This window comes from Dendroctonus ponderosae, unplaced genomic scaffold (genome assembly GCF_020466585.1).
Source record: "Dendroctonus ponderosae isolate FM_Combo_2020 unplaced genomic scaffold, Dpon_F_20191213v2 Dpon_F_20191213_5, whole genome shotgun sequence".
NCBI lineage: Eukaryota > Metazoa > Arthropoda > Insecta > Coleoptera > Curculionidae > Dendroctonus > Dendroctonus ponderosae.
The window spans coordinates 9,353,548-9,371,957 of NW_026018715.1; the positions used below are offsets into that span (position 1 = coordinate 9,353,548).

General features: G+C 35.4%; 1 protein-coding gene across 3 annotated transcripts in view; it reads right to left on the bottom strand.

The window, feature by feature from the left end:
• Nucleotides 1-18,410, bottom strand: part of LOC109535238 (neuropeptide F receptor) — a 38,018-nt gene that overhangs the window by 13,444 nt on the left and 6,164 nt on the right. The window contains exons 1-3 of one of the 3 annotated variants that reach the window (XM_048666722.1): nt 6,561-6,669; nt 2,953-3,273; nt 1,794-2,036 (exon numbers count right to left, since the gene is read on the bottom strand). In XM_048666722.1, the coding sequence (XP_048522679.1) occupies nt 1,794-2,036; nt 2,953-3,189 (480 nt within the window). In that variant the 5' untranslated portion in view covers nt 3,190-3,273; nt 6,561-6,669. Of the gene's footprint in view, nt 1-1,793; nt 2,037-2,952; nt 3,274-6,560; nt 6,670-18,410 lie in introns of those variants that run through there. The other 2 variants (XM_048666721.1, XM_019901120.2) reach the window with 2 other exon arrangements.

Genomic DNA, 18,410 nt, shown 5'->3' on the forward strand with positions numbered 1-18,410 from the left:
AGCCTCGGCTTACAGAAAAATATTACGGGTCTTAGGAATTCAAAATTTGATATTTTTGCCCATCCTCACTACACTTTAACAAAACAACAATGACATTTTCCAATAAACACTTTGTTGATATTCGCGTAATTCCCAAAGTAGTAAGCAAATCCGGTTAAAAGCACAAAAAAGGACTACCATCTACTTTAACATTGAAATCATTGATCCGACCCGGAAAATTATGAAGAATCATGCATGCACTATCCTAAATAAGTAAATTAAATTTCCCTAGAGGCCGGGGAGCGGCTAGATAATTTATATAAATCTAATTACACAAAAAATATTGGAAAATTAATTCACTGGAAACACCAATTGTGTTTCATTTTATACGCATGTAAATTGGCAGTTACAAATGTTCAATCTGCTTAACGCGGTTACTCATCTAAGACAGCTTCACCTTACAGTAAACAGAAATTGCTTTTGAAAATAACAAATGTAGCTCTAGTAGTGAGATAACAAATAAATTCATCTGGAAATTTCATTTTCTGGATTGTCCCCACGGGAACAAGCTGGACAAGATGAAATGCAGCTAGCTTTGGAATTTTGAAAAATTTTCTCGACAGGAGAAATTGGGCTAATAAAATAAAGAAATATTTATGACGGGCATCTGTACCAGTCTTTTTGGAGACAGTTGAGTAAATTGAATCCACGACTTTGCATACTGAGCAGCTCCAAGCGCACTTTAGCCACGATTACTTGCAGAATATTTAGTTTTTCTATATCGGAAAATAACCCTTCATCGCCTATTTGTAACTGAATAAAGTGTTGTATTTAATTAAAAAATCAAGCTCATTAGTGGCCGCTTAAATGCATGCAGCAGTAACTCATTTAATTTGACTAAAAACTATGAGCCTACAGAATGGCAGTTAGGCAGGTGTAATCTGAAGACCGGCTGAAAATTCCAGGTCGCAACTACCGAAGAAAGTGGCTGGTGCCAGCAACTTCAACTTTAAATTAAACTCTTGGCAGAGTGTGATTGTGCAGAAAATCCCTTCAGTTAATTAACACCCTTTTGGGTTATGTAGATTGCCAACCAATCAGATATTTAATTCATGTAGGGAAATGCACTGGCAAATGTTTGCAATTGTATGGTCACATCCAGAACGTTTAAAGCAGAAAGCATCAGCAATAGTTGGATGTTCACGCATTGCTGCAATTACCTGCTGTGACACACGAACTAAATTGACCAGCTAAATTTAAAGGCGATTTCCATGTTTTGTTTACACGGCATGTTCGAATATAATCGGAAAATTCTGCATGTTATTTTAATAATTTTAATCAATATTCAAAACTAAAAAATCCCCCGAAAGTCCAAATAAAGAACATGCATTGTTTTATTGAATATTATGATTCAATCGAAGTAAATCATCAAACCCTCCGCTAAACCACCCATAGCTAATAAACTCAAGTAAATAGTTCTCTAAACTATCCGTCTAGTGTTCTTTTGAAACTTCTATCAAGACTGAAAAAATATGGTGATTGATAGCCAGCCTGTGCCAATTTTCTGGCAAAATCAGCAAAAAATTGACCGCGTTATTTCCGTGGAACGGATATCTGTTTCACCCGCTAAATGGCATCGGGATTTAAGAGGGTCTTCTGAAGATAAAGCTTGAACTTTTTGACTCGGTATCACATTTTATGATAATTCTATAGTCGCCGAGCGGGTTCTAAAAGTTTTTATGGGTCCTGGAGACCTGATGGATCAGCCATTTTATTATACATTTATCTCAAACATATAAAACACAACCACTTACTTGGTATCTATCCAGAGCGATCGCCGTGATGGATATCGTGGATACGTAGGTGCTTGTAGCTTGAAGGATCCCGATAGTTTTGCAGACAAAAGGATTATTGCCTAGAGGAAAGTACTTAGTGAGGATTTCCATCAGAGTTAACGGCATTGTAACGGTGCATAGCAGTAAGTCAGCCACTGCTAAATTAACGATGAACAGGTTTCTAGGTGATCTCATTGCGGGTTTGCGAAACACTGCAACTATCTGAAACAAAAACGTAGCTTTATGACGTTTTTTTATTCAATATCAGTGAAACTCGTAGACGAGATTAGCTGCTTGATATGTAAAGCTCCGTAATAAAACTCTAACAAAACGCATTCAAGCTGTGAGTGTTTTTCGCGGATTTTCCTAAAATGTTCCGTAAAAAGCTCGGTAAATTTTCACACAGTGATCGCCAGCCAAGAAACCGCCCGGAATAACAGGCACAAATTCAATTGAATAGAGGTCGTTGGAACATTGATGTTTCCTTTTAACCCCAGCTATCCTACGGAGACCCGGCTTTGTTTTACGTTCACACTAAGACATAAAAAGATTAAGTAAGTTGCTTCCGAGAAAGTTTCAGCCCAGACAATCTCTCATATCACAGAAAAAAATGAAAATAAATTGCGGGTTTTTATGAGTTTCGCACATTGTAGCAAAAACATTTTATTAAATTTCATATCCATCGGCGTGAAAAGAGTTTATTTATAAAAACGGCGCTTTTTATCGCCTAATAGATCTGTTAAAATTCTCACTTAAAAGAATATTGCCTTAGGTTCTTCTTGTAGCTGACTTCGATTCAAAGCAGCGGGTATGAGCGTCTTATCCTTGAAAACTAGACAAATTTGTAGACAGACGTGCTCTGAGTTTTCAAGATTTATAAAACTGCGATTTCCTCTACGTCTCCTAACTTTTCCTTTGATTGCTCGCTAAAGTTGCGGATGTAACTTAAAGATTTCTATCTCTGTTATAAATGGCCTTTGGAATCCCCAATATAAACTATAAAGACAATGATCTTGAATTGCTAGATTAGGAATTTAGGTAGCAACTAATTTGAAATATGCTCAACTGAAACCGCATGCAATTTTTGAAGTGTTTTAAGTTAGTAAGCAAGCAGTTCCTGCACAACAAAAAGACTTACCACCAAAAGATTTCCCAATGTGCCCAAAATAATCAGGAACGAATACATCATAATGAGGATGGTATAGGCGGGTTCATCGATAGCTTTATTCAGGAGATATCTATCGTAGAGTTTCGGATCGACCTCATTGCTCCTATTCAGTACATCATTAAGCGTGTGGTTATCGATTCGGTGCAGTTCGTTTTCCATCTTATCTTTGCCGGATTTGAATAAATGAACGAATATGTAAGAAAACATTCAAATTCTGAGGCTGATAAATGAGGCCAAAATCGACGAAGCGAAAGACACTTGCTCTAGCTGGAGAATAACTCCTAACATTATCTGAAATGGAAAGGAAATTAATGTAGATTTATTTGGAACAGTTTGTATATCAATTGATGGAAAATGTACAGCACAATATATTCCACCTGAGCCTATAAATACTATCGGCGGCTTATAATATAAATTATATCCGAATCGTTCGACTGTAGTATGAAAGCTAATTAATTATAAGCAGATTACTGATGCTACAAGACTGTGGATTGGACGGCAATGTAATCTGAATGTGAGTGTGTTCGCTTGAGTAAAACGTCGTAATCAAAATATAATAAACTTGTTGGCCAAATTTATTTTCTGTAGTAAAAATGGCCCTTTCTGCATGTAGGTAGGCAGATCATAAGTATACATATTTTAATGAAATACTTTCCAGCAGCAACCGTGAATGAATAGAGGAAGAAAGGGAGAAGTCCGGTTTATGTTTGTGAAAAGTTTGACTACGAAATCATGTTTAGTTGATGTCTGATGAATTTTGGAACGCTCGCTCTTTCTTATCTCATATTTCCCATGACAATAGCTTCTTTCAAAACACACTGGCATAAAAACTCGAAGCGATTCAGTTCTAGTTTTATGAATTCGGAAAGAACAAAGTACGCTTTATAAGCGACAGTAGCTTTATCGAGAAAACCGCTTTACTTGATTTTCAGTGAACTTTTTAAAAGCTCAGGATAAATTCTCGATTCCAATTATCGTGAAAATTTCACATTTGGTGAATTTAAAACGGTAAATACAGCAGATTTTTCTTTTATGCCTTTGTTAAGGCAAACGTGCATTTTTGAAGCATCAGGACTTTTACCAAAGTCTTGGCAGTAAGATTTGAATCAAATTTGGGAAAGGAGCATTGGATTTAAAGTTTGCGCTGCAGAAAATTATTCAAATTTTGAAGAATATCTCAAAAACTAACAATAGCTGCAAAATTATTAGAGTGTCGAAAGAACATTGGTTTATCATATCGCTGAGAGAAGTTTCTCCAAGAAATAATATTTACATAGTTGAATTTTGAAGATTTTTCCAAAAAGTTCTTTAAGTTTCACATTTGCAGTGTTGCAAAATATTCAAAAATTTACTTATAAACCGGAAAAAAGCTAATTTAATTTTTATGCTCCTGTTAAGAGAAGTATGTCGTCTCAAAGTGCTACAAATTTAAAAAATCGGATCTTGGCAGTAAGTTTTGAATCAAATTTAAGAACGGAGCATTAGATTTAGAGCTTCCGCTGCCGAAAAACCATCAAATGTTATTATGAATATCTCAAAAACCAAAAACAGCTGTAAAATCTCAGAGCGCCGAAATAAACACACTGTTTTCTCACAATTTCTCCACAAAATAATGCTTAGTCGACTTTTGGATTTTTTTTGGAAAAAGCTCTTAAAGTTTGAGGTTTGCAGTGTCGTGAAATTTTCAGCAATTAGTGATTTAAAAATGGGAAACAAAGCAGATTTGATTTTTATGCTCCTGCTAAGACAAGAATGCGATCTCAAAGTACTGCAATATTTTCAATCGAGTCTTAGCAGTAAGTTTTGAATCAAATTTAGGAACGGAGCATTGGATTTTGAGCTTCCGCTGCAGAAAACTCTTCAAATGTTATTATGATATCTCAAAATTCAAAAACAGCAAACAAGAAACACACTGGTTTGTCATATCGTTGAGAGAAGTTTCGTCAAGAAATAATGCTTAATTTAATTTTGGCACATTTTTGGAAAAGTCCCTTTAAGTTTGAGATTTCAGTGCCTTAAAATTTTCAAAAATTAGTGACTTATAATGGCAAAAAAGAAGATTTAACTGTTGTGCTTCTGTTAAGATAAGAATGCGTTCTCAAAGTGTTACAAATTTCACTAAACGAATCTTACTAGTTAGTTTTTAATGAAATCTGAAGAAGAGCATTGATTTTAGAGCTTCCGCCACAGGGAAGTTCAAATATTACTATAATAAATTTTTTAAATAGTGGCTCTTGCCTTCAGCACCTTAATAAATAAACTGGCTAGCTTCATCGCTGAGAAAAGTCCTTCTTAGAAATTATGCTTAGTTGATTTTGGGCAAATTTTGGACCAAAACTGTATAAGTTACGTTTCGCACGTCGTAAAATTTTCACAAATTATTGAATTCAAGACGGGAAAAGAATGAGACTTCTTTCTCTTTATGGTCTCGCTAAGAAACAAGTGTGTTATAGAAGTGCAACAAATTTCACCAAATCAGTCTTAAAGCTAAAGTCTTAGTCAAGTTTGGAAAGCTACCTTTGAATTTAGAGCTGCCTCTGCAGAAAAGGTTTCAACTTCCCGAAACTAAAAATAATTGTAAATTCATCTCAACACCGAAAGAAATAAACTGGCTTGCCTTATGGTTGTGAGACGCTTCACCAGAAAACTATGCTCAGACGATTTTTGCTGATTAAAAAAATGTTCTATAAGTTTATGTTTTGCATTGTAGTAAAATTTTCAGAAATTAATAACTTTTTTAGAACTAAAGTTTTAATTAACATTGCAAATTAAACCTTGAATTTAGGGCTTTCTCTGCGGGAAAGTTTTCAATTTTTTTGCCTCAAAACCTACAAATACTTGCTAATTGTTCTCAACACTGATATTAAGAGGCTGGTTGGTTTTATTTAAAAGATACGTTTCTCCAAGAAATTGAACTTAATTCGTCCCTGGCTTACATACTTAACGCTTTATAAGTTTGCGTTTCGAATTTTCGTGAAATTTTCTAAAAACTGATGTCTGAAAAACGAGAAAAGGTTTTCTCTTGCCGCTCTTGTTAAAATAAAGGTGCATTCTGAAAGTACTACGAGTTTCACTGAATCAGTTTTAGAACTGAAGTTTTGATTAAATTTACAAATGAGCTTGGAATTTATCAAATCTTGACTTTATATATCTCAACTTTGTAATAAAGCTCTCCAAGTCTGCGTTTCCAATTATCATGAGATTTTAATGAAATTTGGAGCATGAGCTCTGATTTCAATGCTTTTCTGGCAAAAAAGTTTTCAAATTTCACTATGTCAAAAACTGAAAATAGCTACAAATTGCTCTTAACGCCGTAAGAAAGAGCCAAGGTCGCATTATCCTTGTGATAAGTTTCACTGCAAAATCATGCTTAATTAATTTTGATTTCAGGAGAATTCAATAAAAATACGTTCCCGAATGGAGTGGCATAAAGCGTAGAAAAACACATTTTATGAAAGGGTTTCAGATTACATTCTGCATAAAATTAAATAAAGCTGTTTAAGAAAGCAAATGGAATTGGGAAAACAACACCTAAATGTTCAGGTTTGATCTAAAAATATTCTCAGTTTGCGACTAACCAAACTCTCCTCAGCAGAGAAACTCTCCTTACTGCAAAACATCCTCAATCTCATGTATAATATGCATCAGATTCTTCCAATTTGGATTAGTGTTAAACTGTTGGCCGAACGTGAAGCTGGAATAGAAAATAGCTTAAAGTTAGCGTTACCAGTCTATTTCACGTACTATTAATTCGCAAATAATTATTATCGAATGAGAATGCTCCGAAATTCATCGAAACTGTTCAAGCATCTACTTAAATATACAAACTCAAGTAGAAGTAAAATTAGTTAAACTGAAGTATTCCCATGAGATCGGACGTCTCTATATGCAGCTTTCAGATCTGATATCGTAACTAAACGGCTAAATAATTTTAGATCTGTTCAAGCTCCATTAAACTCCAGTGGATCTCCCAGCCTGTTAGCTTCAACTTCCAAGCGAGCGCTTTGTTCACGGACAGTATTTAGGTCAAATCCAGTATTTTTTCCCGCATCCTTCAATAAACATATACCTAAAGACAAAAGCTGAATTTCAGATATCAGGGTCATAAACTATGATATAGAGCTTTTGTACGATTCGCCTTTCACGTCAAATGATCAGATTTACATCCGAGTGCGACTTTTTAATTCCCAACACGAAGCTGCGCTTCGGCTTGTAAATACGAGTTATTCAAAGGTTTTTCCTCTTTGCATTAATCCCCAATACTAGGCTTAGAGGTCCTGAAAAACGAGGCAATTTCAATTAACACCATTCTGTTAAAGCTGAATAAGTGCTTTTAAGCCGAGCAGCTACTTTATTGGGGATTATCGTGATCATGCAGATGCAGTTTTTATAGAACAACGTAAATTCTCCTTGTTATGGACGTGCATAAAACGTTTCCTTGGGGGCTGTAAAGTTTTTGCAAAACAAAAGTTCTTCAACCTATTAGCGGCCGAAGCGGTTTTTAATGGACTACAATTTTTGCCACAGTCACAAGCAGGACTTTTGAGCTTTAAGATGGAATAAATCTCTAAAATATCGTCCTGCAGACTGAGAGGTGTAATTTGTTTTACAGCTAAAAAGTTTCATTTTAGCGTTATGCAAATTCATGAATATGGTTTATGACGCGCTCGTTACTAAAAATCAACGCATAATCATTGAAAAAAAGCTTACAATTTGTCGGTGATTCTGATTCCGGCAAAACACTGGTATTTGCAATTTTACGCCCGAAAATAATCGGAGATAAAGATGGTTATTTAATTTGGCGAACGTTTGGGGTCGAGACCTTACGAACTTACTTCGAGCTCATTTGCTTTCATTTATTCACAGGATTTTCTGTTGCGTCTGTTGAAATGTAAACTAAACTAGACCGACTGTTAGTACTTTTGAAAAATATATGTTAGCGTAATCATCTAAATTATAATAAAATGCCAGTGTTAATTGGAATGATGGCCAAAATTATAAGTTAATCTTCGGTTCATCGTAAAAAGAGAAAAATCGCGACCACAATGAATAAATCTGCAAGAACAATGTGTAAAGCAGCAAGTTTCTAAGGAAAATGTATCAATTTCCATAAAGTTTCAAAGAAACAAATTTGCCAATAGAGCAAGGTGGAGCTACAAAAACACGCATTGGATAAGTAGAGAAACATACAAAATGGGCGGAGTTACGCCGCTATCGAAGGTAGGATTAAGAGGTTGAATCAGCGCCTCGCCTATAACGTTGATAAAATTCTATTCAGCGCTATGCTTCTCATTCTATTGCACTTATTCAAGATCCTGCCTTGTTCGACTCTGCTTAATAAAAATCAATGCCTCCAGCATCTAAAAAAGGCACAAAGAGCAGAGGCTCAATTTTCAGTATAAATAGTCTCCAGGAAAATGCAGCACAATTACCAAAACATGCTGGATGGAGCTACGTAAGTATTTCACACGACGGATGTTCTCTAATAACAATGGGAAAATTTCAAATATTTTACTTTAATCAAACAGCTGGCCACCAAACGATTTCTACTATTGAATAAATTCATCTTTTAACGCAATTCAGCAATATGAAATGCAAAATTTTCCTCTCTTCTCTTGTTTACGAGACTTGAAATTAATTTTGCAACGAGTTTATTAAACAAAACACTAAATTACTGCATAATGGCCACTTACTTCATGCCAGTTTGTTATTTTAGTAGTTATTTGTGTAAATTTATTATAACGAACGCATCCCATTGACGAAAGCAACAAGAAAATAATTACATTTTCCATGGACTTCCTCGGAGTGATTTAAGGTAGATGCTGATTAGTAAAGTGGCATTTTCTAGTAGTGCAATAATAGCTGAGCTGGTGCGGTTTCAAAAATTATTTTGGTTAATTTGTCTCCGTAACATATTTGTAAGTCACTCTCACTGCGAGCTGGAATGCAATAACAGTCGAAATTACTGAAAGAAACCCCCCTAAAGAAGACAAAAGACAATTTCCAAGGAATACATTTAAGTAACAATGTGTACAAGGAAAATATTTCTTTTATATTTATGTCGTTCATTTACTTAGGACTTCGCAGAAACAGTGGAAAGCTTTGCTGAAGGATAAAAATTACATTTTTCCCGTTCGTATTATTGTAAGCAGCAAAAATGTAGTAGCTTTTTCAATTTGCTTAGGTCCAAGCGTTCCGTGCAAAATTCCTGGCAGTCACAGGAAACTCGGAAATTGAAGTATACACTAATTTATAATAAATAACCATTTCCGTGGAACAGAGTTTAAATACTAGGAAAGCGTAAAAGGGACAAATGGAAGGAACTCAAGCCTGTTGTGTCTGGATGGTTTATTTTCTAAGCATAGTTTCAAGTCGATTGACAATAACATACGGCTTGAGTGGAATGCATTAGGAAAATTGCACATACGGAACATCAGCACTTATTTACGGCAAAATTTGCTAGAACGTAAGCCTTTAAAGTATTCATAAATTGCGCCAGTTCGAATTAATTCTAGAGCTTTAACATTTTATAAAAGGTTGAATGTGAAGCATTAATATAATTGGAAATAAACGTTTTGGTTTCTTATTTTTGGCAGAGGACCGATAAAACAAAGCACTAATTCTAAAGCATTAGTTGAATCCACATTTCATCACTGAATATCTGATGGAAATACAAGAAAAGTGAAGCAAAAAAAACTTTTTCACTTGAACTTCTAATGAAAGTTCCAGAGTATCCAAATCCGAGTGTCCCTTGGAGGATCGAATACAAAGCCGGGGGATACAAATTAGCCCAACTTTGTATCACAGATCTAAAATTTTGTGGATAAACGGAAACTGTGTCTGTTTGTGGTCGAGAATTTTAGTGGATGTTTCCACGTGTTAACGTACTCAAGTGCAAATGTAAATTCGTTGCTCGTCAAGTTTGTTTCATTTCCAGTTGAGGATGAGGACGTAGTGCAACATATTTCCTTTGTGCTCATCGTTTCATGCATTTCAACTTAACAGTATTACTCCAAAGCGTAGCGGAGGGAAAGTTATGTTTTATTATATTTCCACAAAGTGGACTAGATCTAAGTCTTCGAAAGAGCCTTGTAAAACTGTAATTTCCTGCAAATAAACCGAGTTTTTCTTCATCAGCACATGAAATTGATGGCATTTCCCATTTTCCAACCGTGATTGATGAAATGTTATACTTTGAAACTAGATTCCTTGATTGAATTCTTTCAGATATGAGATCTGTAACCTTGTAACATAAACGGTTCTCGAACTCTATATAGCAAAAAAATTGGATCGTTTCATTAGAGTCTCATAGAGATTTGATCTCTATTGGCTCCTCTAAAATACTGTCTGGTAAATCGAACTTTCACCCAACAATTCAACATTTCTTGATTATAAATTGTGTTTAAGCAATTGAGGTCCAATTACAAAAAATGTAGGAGGCTTTTACGCTCGACTAACTATATTCGCATAAAAACAAGTTTAAGCTTCTACTTAATTTTTTCACACAATAAACATAAAGTTGGGGCCTCAGTCAGCCATAAAAGTGAACGCGTAAACATGATGACGGACTTAACAGCATATAATTTGAAGGAATTGTGTACGTCCTAAAAATTAAACGGAAAATATTAAACCAAAGAAAAACAGATTTAAACTTCACTTGAGTCAGAAGGCAAAGGGTACAAAAGAAAGGGACTTTAAGGTGGATCCCACTGGAAACAGCGTTCTGCAAAACTCTTCATGGGCCAACACTGGAAAATGAGGGCAAGCTCGGGATAAATTGCTTAAAATTACACTATTGCCTACAAGGTTTAGTTTAATTTTTACTTACGAACTCTTTTTGGGCTTGGAGTAGCTTGTGTGATGAAGAACATGTTTCTGTGTTCCAGTTAGGTCGACTTATTTCTGTACTGGAAAACCCCCAAACGCTTTTTTCACTCATTGCTGCTGAACAATTCCATATAATAGTCTTTGTTTTGACAAAGTGCGGAAAACTTGTGGAGATATATTCGTGCTCCAGAAGCAGCGACCGCAATATGCTTTTAAACTGTATTTGGAAAATGGGCATTTCCTTTCACGCCATTGGCATTCTGCAGACGTTGAAGCCTTTAGTGGGAAGAATATTGTGGGCTTTCTGTGTTCCACTGGTTTGGTAAATACGAATAAATTTGAAGCCAACAATCAAACCCCGGCTCTTTTCACACACAATCCTTGACCTAAATGTTAGAACCCAATCATATCCTGGATTCTTCACGTTCCCACAGTGGCTGGAACTGGATTAATAAAAGAAAACCGGTCACTGGCCAATTTGGGGATTTGTGAGTGATTCAGACTGAAAATGAACCCCATTAGACCCACTTCCAGATATTAAGGATGAAAACGTTGTACAGAATATCTTTTATAAGGAGACGTATCGCCGTAAACACGAAACTTTCCCATTTTGGCACGGGGACGCATAAACCGGAAACGGCCAATAACGGAAATGTAAGTCTTCACTATTTTCTTTACGTGCGACGAATATTAATTTGCTTTCTTCAAAAACATTTGCAGAGCTCAGGTTTTCAGATCTAGATTTTCCAGAGTCTTTTGCAGTTAAGACGGTCGTGGCTTAACAAATGCTTAATTATGTCTGATACATTTAAGGCAACACAGAAATAACTTCTCCTGTCTTCTATACTGAAGTTGACTTTTTCTGAAGAGAGTAAATGGAAGATCAGTTCTCATTTATTGTCTAAGTACCAATTAAAGCGCTGCGTTTATTTCGTAGCATTATATTAAACTTTCTACCTAAATTCAAGACTTATTCCGAAATTTATCAGTTTTCTCAATAAATTCCGTTAATTAACATTCACCGCATGCATCAGATAGCTGGCGCTTAAAGTTGGTGAAATAACTAATTTGTAAAATCCCATTGTCGAATTTATGTTATCAAACATAAACCCTGAAATTTGGTTCAGGTTTTCTCACTGAAAATAGAAAATCCTTCTAATTTTTGTACGTTGAACATCCAAATCACGTAACGCATGAACCTAGATGAGTATTTAGACGAACACTATTGTTTGCGTGAGTTACAACTCTTTTCGCATTATTGCTACTTTGGTATGGAGCAATATTTTACTTTACTTGACAGACGAGACATGTTCGAAACAGCTCGACTAAATTTATGATTCGTGAAATCCTGTTTTTATCTCAAAAGCCACTGTTTCGAACATAAATTGCGACCAATTTCCTTTATATTATTCAGTTTTTTATATCCTTGGAGCAAATCGGATAAGCACCCACTTGAATCTTATCTTGGGACGCTTCGTTTCTGAGGGTTTCTTAGAATGGCTTAAAACATGTCAAGCTCTAAATATTTTTTGGCTGGTTCCCTGAAACGACATAAATTGAATAAACATTCAATAAGGTTTTAGGTTTATTTCACATTTGAATAACAGCAACAGCGCCACATGTATTAAGTAATTTTTTGTTAAAAGGGGAAGTAAAATTAGTTTTCCAGTTCACATTTTCCCATCTGCTAACCCTTTCAACTATTGCATAAAAATACAAATAACCGAAAAAAAACGTCATTCGCTGCTTTGATGTACGTGTTCTTATCAGATCAAACATGAAACGTTTTTCCCATCAGCATTTCCAGTTCTAACTTGATTTTCTTCTAACTATTAAAGTTGAACTTTCATGAATTCCTAGATAATGGAATTAACTTAATCGGATCGGTTCCACCTATTCGAAAATACCCAAGTGTCGTTACTTAAGATAGCAGTTTCTTTAGCAAATAATTTCCCATTTGCAGAATGGAGCATTCGACATTTCATTTAAACCGCAGCAGTTACGCCGAATTTATAGTGTAGACTAATTGAATTCATTCAGAACAGCCTTTAGAGTTTATTTATGCTGAACGTTAAGCTGAAATTCAAAAGTCAATATGCAGTTCAACTTGGATTCCATCCATAAAATGTCCAGTCCGTGATATGAAGCAGTTAAGAATAAAAAAACAATTAACTTCTTCTCTTCAAACATAAAAGTGTTAATAGGGCTGTTGTGTGTCAATAAAACGGACAAAGCTGACCATACGAAAAATTTACTACATAGCCTTACACTTTATTACCACATTTTATTACTGCTACTCAATTCCCTCTGTAAAGCAGGATCTATTTGAGCAGTTAAATAACATTGACTTCAATATACAAATAGAATAGAGCCACATATCTTCATAGATGTCTTTAAGTCTGTATTTGTTCGAGGATAAAATGCTTTTGACTCTCATGTGTCCTCATGGAGGATTATTGGCTTGCTTCTAAAACATTAACCAATTCAACATGGAAATATGCAGTTTAAAAGTGTAAGTAAATTTATAATACAACGAATGGCTGGAGCCCAATTTCTTCTGGCACTAACTGAATATTCAGAGGTCATGAAGGAGTAAATCGGGCTGCCTCGGCGGTGAGTGAAGGTTTTTGGTGGGTAAACAGTTCTAGAGAAATTCCCAAAGCCTCAAATATTTTTGTAAAATTGTCTGGATTTTTTTAATTTACCAAATGCGAAAATTTTCTCAACATTCTAGATCTCCGGTGTCGCATTTTCAAGCCTCCTTTCGTTCCAACTCCTTAATAAAATATTCTAATATTTTAGAAAGAATTCCATCTGGCAAATTAGCTCTATTTTGAACGATTTTAAACAGGCATCAAAAAAAATCCAAGCATTTGCTCGTGACTGTCTAGAGAATAAAACTCCCCGTGCTTAGTTGCTCTCCCTGCATTTTAAATGTTTAATAACTACTGAGACCGAAAAATATTTATCTCATTTAAAACTAGATTTCCATGGCTTTTAGATTAAACCAAAGTTAATTACGCATGTTGCAACCTCATTTTCTTGCTGTTCTCCTTCCCCACGTCAAAAGATAAAACCAGCCGCTCTCAAAGTAGATTGCAAAACAACTATTTCAAAGATTTTTTATTCAGAAGAGAAATTAGAATTGGTTTCCCTCGTTGCTCTTCTTTCTCAGACGAGAACTGCCTGAAAATACAAACTGTGTAACTTTTAACTAAGAACGCATACCTTCCAAGTGCCATATATAATTTGAGGACCCTCAAACTTGCTCCTCAAATCCCCAGACATTTACATACTATTAATAAAGCATATTCTGCTCCAGAAGGTAGATTTCGAGTGAATGAAAGCCCTAAACTAACTAATAAGTCAAGTCATTGTTTTCAGCCAAAAAATTTTCAAAGAGCTAAGTGGCAAGTTCTGCGCCAAATTCATCATTTGAGAGCTCGGTTTAACGTGTATTTGGTCAAACCCTCTGATGGATTACGGTTCCAGGTTAATATTGAGGGAAAAGTTGAAAACTGAGTTGATCCCATTGGTTAGTTGCGATAATAACAAGGCGTGAAACTTTAGCTTTATATGCCTCTAACTTTGAAGATAGTTGGGAGATTTGTGTTAATGAGCCGCATATGGAGCAGTTGAACGACTGCCTCATAAAAATCTTCGAAAGCAATATTTAAGTATTTCAACAAGCAGTAAATAGGTGGAAAACGTAAACATATAGAGTAGCGGAAGAAATATGTTCTATCGGCGGTATTGAGGCAACAAAACAATTCCTTGAGTAAAGTGAGTAGTGTAATTTATATGTTTTGGCACCGCTAAAGCTCATAACTCAATAATTTAGCAAATATTCCTGCGAGAGTACAGTTAGGAAGCTGCACAAATAATTTAAAATTGAAAGTAATACTCGAAGCCACAAATTTGCAAGTTTCCTACCGTTGCATTACGAAAAAGCATGTAAATATCCGCAAAACATGCCAAAGACAATAAAAATCATGATCGTTCTCCAATATTCAACAGCGATAAATTCAATTTCCATTCGGGAGTTTCAGACCGAAACCACTTAGTGGAAGATGTAATAAAATTCCCATTACCAACACTGTATAATGAGATATGGATTTTGCGCCTGAATACAAGGTATTATAAAAAAACTAAAATTTTAAGAGACATTCAGGTCGGCAATATCGCTATATTGAAAACGTGTTCCCGTTTCCTATTATAGAGACAAAAACCTTTTCTGAAATGAGCACTTTATGGGTGCATATAGTGGATTGTAAAACTTGGATAATATAATATATATTAAAGCTCAAACAGCTTTGAACGTAAAAGAGCTTTCACTATCATCAAAACATGCATAGAAAGGAACAACGGGCTTCGGGGATTACGAATTTTCAACAATAGCCTTTCCACAAACGCTTTTTATTCGGCGAAAATGTAAGACTTCAGGCGCCAACACTTTTCTCGCGTTTCGCTAGCTGCAAACAATTGAACAGATGGAAGGTATTAGAATAGACTTAAGAAGATTGCAAGCATTTTGGAATAATCTAGTCTAGAAGCAGACCAGCAAAAAACGAAAAAACAGATTAATCAGTCCTTCATCTTTCCAGCGCTGAAATTCAAAACAAAATAAGTTAGTTCTCGACAAGCGCAGTAAATCTTGTGTGCTTTGCTAGCCAGTAAACTATTCCCAATTCGCCAGACTTTTCAAACTAAGCTAATGAATAATTCGTTAATTTTCCAGGAATTATACAAAATCAACTAAGCAAACCGCCTGAAAGTTGGTTGTTTTACAAAGAGGGAAAAACTTTACAGGCAAGACGATTGGACAGTGAAACATATTTTACTTTTTTAAAGACACAATCCATCAAATGTACGTAACAAAAATATAAAAATAATTTACTCTCGGCTGAGAATGTTAAATTGTGCGTATAAGACAAAGCGAATAAAGCCTTGAGCTGAAACAATCCCTTATCGGTAAACGAACGGTTTCAAATCACCACCTGGAGAAATCAAAGAGTTTCATTTATTCCAACGCAACCGCTTATCAACGTTAATTTAGACTACATACCCCAACATCTCCGAAACGAAATCAGTCATTTAAACGTACCTTTTCATCGTGCTAATTAAAGGCTTTCATCTCTTTAACTCGATTTTGCTCGGGAGTCAAATAACGTAGCTGAAGAGGTTCAGCCTTGATAACATCCCCGAAAAGTCTATCACTTGTTAAATTAAATTTCGAATTCAGTTTCGAGAGCGAGTGGCCATGTAATGGCGCGTTTTAATAAAGTACTGAAGAGTTAAAGTTAGATAAATAGGTATTTTTAGTGAGAATCGGCTGCCTTTTTCGTTCAGCGGATGAAAGGACTTTCATTTGATAACATTTAGCTTTATTGGGATGAAAGTTAGAACTCAGTTGTGATCTGTTTTCAATTGAATGTTGCACACATTTGGATGGTTCTATAGTGTGAAACCGTTTGACTAAATGGGGAAGTAAAGGTTGAGTAGCCGTCAGGCCTTTTTCAACCGTATTAATTTTTTATTCACATGTAACTGTCCATATATTTTTCGGTTCACTTTTTTATCCATATCAACTGGCCATGTTTAAACCTATTTCAACTGACAAGTGAAAAATAAGGATTCTTTCCATTCGACTGGATCGACACTGTTTGATAAAGGATGCTCTTTTGAATATTTCGAGTCAGTTTCACAAAGAATTACAGTTCAATGTTCTTATTGTTACTGGTATTTCATATTTAATGCCAAAACGCTTCAGCCCTTTCCCCCCAAAGTATTACACTGAGAAGACTTGTAATTGACGATTTTAGAATACACATGCTGGAAAAGTTCCAAACGTTTTCCCCATGGTCAATTTAAAGGCTTCCCCTGACATACAAGTGAAGTAAGAACTACCCACAAGGGTAAGACAAATTACTTTCAATGCTTTTTCACACTACATCCATCATCCGGAGCGAGGAAGTTAAGTTGCCCTATTGTACGACTTTGGCCGCATATGTTTTCAGCCATTTCACACTGGAGTTTCTTTTACTCGAATGCCAACTTTTCGGTTTAAAAGTTTAGGTGACGTTAGAATGGATAGGTATTAAATGAATTTCCAGAAGAAATTGGCTTTCTCTAAGAAACAGACCAATAAAATAATGCGAACAGCAAACACATTAAAGGACGCATCCAAGAACTGAGAAGAATGAAACTAAGAGGATTCGCTACTGGCTAGAGCTTTTCATATAGTGATATAGAGAAATTACAAGTTCAAAATCCGATTATGCAAAGTTGTTTTCTATTCCCTTTTGTCTTCTTCACTCGGGCTTCTTGCAGCCATTTTAAGCCCATAAATGGTTATAAATAAAGACTGAAGCATTGAAAGTATTTTGCATAACGGCATGAGAAAGGGATTTACTACTTTTCAAAGACTGAATACCATACTTTCCTCTTTAACATCTGCTGCGTCTACATGAGTGCTCCCTTCTGTTCGGATGTTGGGAATAATGTGATGGGATATTTGGTTAATTTTTTAACAAAAACAAAGTTTGCCTTTTAAAATTACCAACATAAAAATGTGAGTGTACGACAGCATACTTCATCCAGGCATAATTTAAATAAAACCCCAAAACAGGTCCTTTTCGCGACTTAAACTTGCTTTGTCCATCTCCAAGCAAAATGTACGAAGTTGGAGTTGCTGCTAGCAGCAGATTTGAATTATATGAAGACTTTTATGAATTTTTTTCAACTTCAGTTTACTCGCGGCCCAAAAAGCCCAAAATTCAGTTAACAAATCCGGTGAATTTAATTAAAAGCATTGCCGTAAAACAGACCAGACTGTGGCTGAATATTGCGGAAATTCAATATACCAAATGTTCCAAACCCGGAAAGCCGATCGCCATCGATTTTGTTAGAAAATTATTCCAAAAATAATGCGATATTTTCAAATGGTAGTCACAAGTAAATAATGTTTTTGCACAAACTCCCGTGCCAAATAAAAAACGCTTTGGAGTTGGATTACACAGAAAATGCCTGGGAAAGGCGTGGATAAATGCCATAGTCGTTAGCCAATAGACATCGGCCCTAAACTCTTCAAATTCACCCTCATCATGAATAGGCGATTTGCGTCTAAATTGTTCCATCTGGGAAACCCCACCGGCCAAATTGCAGATAAATTGCAAATAATGTTCGTGTTGAGGTCAGCCTTTTCGTTGTAAAAATTTTGAGGAAAACGATCCTGTTGAAATAGCTCTTGTAACGTGCAACCTTTAATGTATAATGATTGTAATTTCATGCATCATTAGGCCAAATTAAATATTTGCTGAATAAACCAATTATGGCTATTAGGGAACTATGTTATTAATAGATCGAAAGTAAAGTTCAGAATTTACATTTCCGCTAATGGCAACAAAATAATCAGCCCCAAACCAGAAGGTTTTTCTCACTCAGTTTCACCACGAATTCGTTTGAAAAATATTCCATACATTCGAGTAGAAAACTTGCAAAGCGCGTGTTTTAATTGGAGCATTGGAAGTTGTATCCAGCTGAAAAGTTTTTCGATTCGTCTTCAGCGGTCCGACCCCAAAGCAAAGCACAATAAAATAAAG